Source organism: Macrobrachium rosenbergii, chromosome 4 (genome assembly GCF_040412425.1).
Source record: "Macrobrachium rosenbergii isolate ZJJX-2024 chromosome 4, ASM4041242v1, whole genome shotgun sequence".
In the NCBI taxonomy this organism is placed as follows: Eukaryota; Metazoa; Arthropoda; class Malacostraca; order Decapoda; family Palaemonidae; genus Macrobrachium; species Macrobrachium rosenbergii.
This window is the reverse complement of record NC_089744.1, coordinates 52,304,099-52,309,098: the sequence shown is the minus strand read 5'-3', so window position 1 is coordinate 52,309,098 and position 5,000 is coordinate 52,304,099. Positions and strand designations below refer to the sequence as shown.

Sequence of the window (5,000 nt, the reverse complement as noted above, 5' to 3'; positions counted from 1 at the left end):
AACCATGTTCATATGACAGCACAGACCATACTTTCACATACAGTATACAGTACTGCAATGCTAAAATCAGTTGTAAATGAAGCAGCTATAAACAAAATTGCAGATCATTTACAATGTTTTATCAGCTGTTACTATTTGATTTTCACACTATGTACAATCATAGAGGAAGTAATTGAATGCACTGGAAAAAACATAATTGCTTCCTAAGGCTATGTTTGGGTGGAATTGCTGTTCAGCAGTGCTCCATTTTGCTACACAGATTCCATAAGTTGTAATTTTTTTGTATGGTTATAATCTTTCTCCTATATATTTCCTTCCAAGTGACTGGGTTAGATACTGTATATTTTATTGGTTTATGTTTTATTCATATACATCCCTGACTTTCTTGATATCTGATTAATTTGAGTGAATAAATTTTGGCTTTTTTTTTTCATCACTTTCCAGTATTGTATTGCCTGCATGTACACTATAATCATTGTACTGAAAACTGTGCCAACTCATTCTGGCAGGATTGTGATGCTGTAGCACCTCAACTTAACAGACACTTTTGGGGTCTGGCCTTTCTGATAAGTAACAAAGTCTGTTAAGTACCAAAGACCCTGTGTTAAAGTCTGCACTTGAATATTTTGAAAATATCTATCTTTTGGCTAACAGCAATTCCACACCTTTCCTAACTTAAACTAACCTATACTTTACACTTACTTTTCAGTTTAAGATATTTATCTAAAATTCTATCACAACTAAGATAGATTTATCTAAAAATGTATTACAACTAAGATAGATTTATGTAAACATGTATCATAACTAAGATAGATTTATCTAAAAATGCATCACAGCTAAAAATAAAAATAATCATAATTTGGTAGCTGATAAGTACAGAAGTCCACTAAGTTGAGGTCTCTTGCAAACTAATTATGTATTTTCATTCAGTGCTAGATTATGTTATTATTCCTATACAGTACATGGTTCCTAATAAGACTGTAGCTAGCAGCTGTGTCTTCACAGAACTGACAAACATATCATTTTGGGAGAGGAGTCACTCATCCCTCAGATAAATTTATGGCAGCACGGCAAAGAGTCCAAGGGATAAGATGTTCCCCTACTGGGATTCATGATTTTGCCTTTGTTTATTTTTATGAGTTGGATGGTACTAAGATAGCAAGCTTGGCTGTAACATGGAATTTACATTACGAGATCCATAACAGATTTGTACAGCTAACATCAACAATGCTGTCAAATGCTGATTGGATATGATGCCCCTGTCAGTATCAGTTCACCCAAGAATAGAGATGCTCTGGCCCCAGCATTCAAGTCTTGTAGTTTTCTGATTTCATTGAATCTCTTGTGTTGGTTAAGATAACAATTAAGACTGTCAGTGCCTTGTTGCCTACTTCACTTCTGCAAAACAAAGTACCGAAAGGGTTCAATCATAACCTCTCAGTAGTACTTGTACACGTCTACCAGTAAGATTGTAGAAACATAATAGTGTGTTGGGTAACTGATACAATAATTCAGATATTGATGCAATTAGGAAAACTGTGACTAAAAGAAAATTATCTTAACCATTTGAAATTTTAATGTGGCAACCACTTCCGAGGATGGCCAGGTTGTCTGCTTAATTAGGCTTTGGAATATTTTAATTTCTTGATTTGATTTATGGTTATGGCAGATATAAGTACATAACTGTGATATATTTTGCAAGTATTGATTACATAAGATTATTGTATCCATCCAAAGGCCATCAAAAATGCACTGCATTGCACCTTTTTACCACAAGTGAAGCTCCATGAATTTTACACCTTAGACATCGATAGAATTGTTGAAGACTTCCGCCGTAGAATATCAGGCCATGTTTCCAGTACCAGCCAAGATAAGGAGGAACCTAAGAAAAGCAATCTGGTGATAATACAAGACCCTAATTATGGAAGAAGGACGTGTACTGTTGATATGAATCTGGCTGTGAAGCTCTACAATGTTCCAAAGTAAGTGTTTGTCAGGTATTTTAAACTAGTTTATGCATAATGTGCAGTATATATAAATTTTAGGCTTTGCTTTTATAGGAAATTTCTATTTTAAAATGCATTGTCATTGTAGAATTAAACCTGTTAGCTGTAGATTGTTGTGCATACACAAATACTGTGGAAGATTTCTATATCCACTTCACCACTCTGTCATCATTCTCAACATCTGCATATGCCATTGGGCTATGTCACCATGTATTTTATTGCATGTGTAATTTGAAGTTCCCTGTGTTTAAATCATACCGATGTAAATCCCTACACTGGATATATTCATGATCTGATTTTTTTTAAATAATTAAATTGATTTTCTTACAATTTTCTCACAAAATGGGATTCTTAACTTTATTTCTGGTTCCAAAGGCTTTACCTTTTATCATGGTATTTTTCCTTGGGGAAAACTTGTACTCTGTGTGTAGTATGTAATTAAAGTGTAGTTTTTGTATTCTATGTGGTTTTACCATATTTTGTTAAAGCTAAGTTAATAGGACCTATTATCATTTTTTAAGATTTAGTTATGTATTATAATGATGCAGTATGAAGTATGGTGACTTTATTTTTTTTTTTTTGTAGAGAGTCTATGAAGCATTTCAAGACACAAGGGTAAGTCATTAAATTCAGTGGTCTTTGCTTGATCTGCTCTTGATGCCCAAACTTGAATGGTGGTTAATTCTGCAATAATCCCTATTTGCTGAGTATTCATTTCATATATAATATTAACTAAGGTTTTGGTAATATTACTAGTATTTTTTTAACTTGCAATTTTACAATTTGTTGATTAATGATTTGCAAGGAACATAATCCCTCAATTATCTGGATTAATAGAACCAAGGGCCCGTCGGATGATGTGGAAATCTGGATAATGGCGAGTAAAAAAATCTCTGGATGTGCAAGAGCAACTCCCTATTCTTCTTCACCTAACATTGTACAGTACTGCATAGTTGTAAACAATTATTAATAATCTTATAAACAACAACCGTCACACTTTAAACTGAAAACTTTATACACAAAATAATCATCAGTCTTTTTTCCCACATTTGTAACGAAATAAACTCCATAAATACACTTTAAAAAACAAAGAAAGAAACTCCCTTTTCTCTGATACCCACCATTTAATTCAGTAGGCTATTTTTTTTTTCATTTGCAGCCCTAAACACTAGACATGCTAATAAACAACCATTACATTTTAACTGAAAACTTTATGCAAAAAGCAATTATGTACCTTATTTTCCCATATTTGTAACAAAATAAACACCATGGATTTCAAAAAAAAGTTTCTTTTTCTCTCTACATGACACGTAGTTCAGCAGGCTACATGTTTTTCATAAGCAGCCATAAACACTAAATATGCTCATAAACAACAACCATCACACTTTAAACTGAAAAATTTAGGCAAAAAGTGACTGTCTACCGTATTTTCCCATATTTGTAACAAAATAAGCTGCATAAATTACATTTAAAAAAAAAATAACCCCTCCTTTTTCTCTCGTATGTGACATGTAGTTCGGTAGGCTACACATTTTTCATTTACTGTAACATACATCGTATTGTTCACAAAAAAGTAAACCCCTATTTCTCTCGTATGCAACACAATATGATAATTTACACTATTTAATCAAAATAACATTTCTAGTAATAGCCTTTCTTGTTTAAGATGACCAGGCAATGCTGTCATCCTCCTTTATATGTGACTGGGTCCAGCCTTGCTCCAACCTTTCAAAAATTTCCAATTTTTGTTTAAGGGTCAACACCTTCCTCGCCCTCTTGGGACAAGGTGGGCCCATACACACAATCAGCCGCATGACACACAACACATGCTTGACCTGCAATGCTGCAGGCACTGCTAAGAACACCATATGCTCCATAATAGGCATATTGAAAGAATAAAAAATGAAAAAATGCAGTAAAAATGTGAACAAGAATATCGTAGCATAAAATAAAAAATAAAAAGTGAAGGAGCGTGTGTTACTGCACTTAGACTTCGAGACTTTGATGTAAACATACTTCTCTCTCTCTCTCTCTCTCTCTCTCTCTCTCTCTCTCTCTCTCTGTACTGTACTATCCTTTAACAAAATGTGAATTACCATATCATAAATATGAGAACATGAAACCAAACAAGCTCTATCAAGTCAGGTCTACTTAGCCTTCTTCACCCATCCCACACTGCATCCCCACAACTTCCCAGCCATAGAAACTACTCCCAAGCTCCACCCACCTTCCAAAACAACACCTCTGAGCCTTCGTCTACCCAGCCTTACTGCCCCTCCTCTCTGATGGAACCAAGCCATCCGTCCAACCCCCTCCATGGAAACTTCTTGAGGCATCCCCCCACCAAAAAAAAGCCCCTTTCTCGGTTAATCTGAGTGTACAGTAGACAGTGTTACCAAGATGTTCTTGAGGCCGTGCAGCATAGCTAACCATCAGAGGGTGGTTTTTTCAAATTTTTAAAAAATTTATATATATCATATATCTTTGAGGCCTTGATCCCTGGTCCGGGTGTGTCAGATAATGTCAAGTTCTGGATAATAGTGATCCAGATAATTGAGGGATTACTTGTACAGTATAGGCAGTCCCCAGTTATCGGCCCAGGTTCTGTTGCGACAGCATGTTGATAAGTGAAAATCGCCAATATCTGAAAATTGGAGATTCTCAGGGCTTTTTTGGCAATTTTTGGCACTTGTCGGGGCTGATAAGCGCCGAAAATCGCCAATTTTCAGTTTTTGGCACTTCTGTTGTGTATTGGCAGCAGTACGCGATAAGTGGAAATTGGCGCATATTGACGCCAAACATTTCCAATTTCTGTTGCTAGACAAGTGCCAAAAACGGATCGCCAATAATTAAGCCCACTAATAACCGGGGACTGCATACAGTATATATATATATATATATATATATATATATATATATATATATATATATATATATATATATATATATATATATATATATATATATATATATATATATATATATATATATATA

General features: G+C 34.5%; 1 protein-coding gene across 1 annotated transcript in view; it reads left to right on the top strand.

Annotated features, from left to right (window-relative positions):
- Positions 1-5,000, top strand: part of LOC136837696 (uncharacterized) — a 189,403-nt gene that overhangs the window by 131,956 nt on the left and 52,447 nt on the right. Inside the window, 2 exon segments of the mRNA XM_067102598.1 lie at positions 1,738-1,982; positions 2,592-2,621. Of these exon segments, the coding sequence (XP_066958699.1) occupies positions 1,738-1,982; positions 2,592-2,621 (275 nt within the window).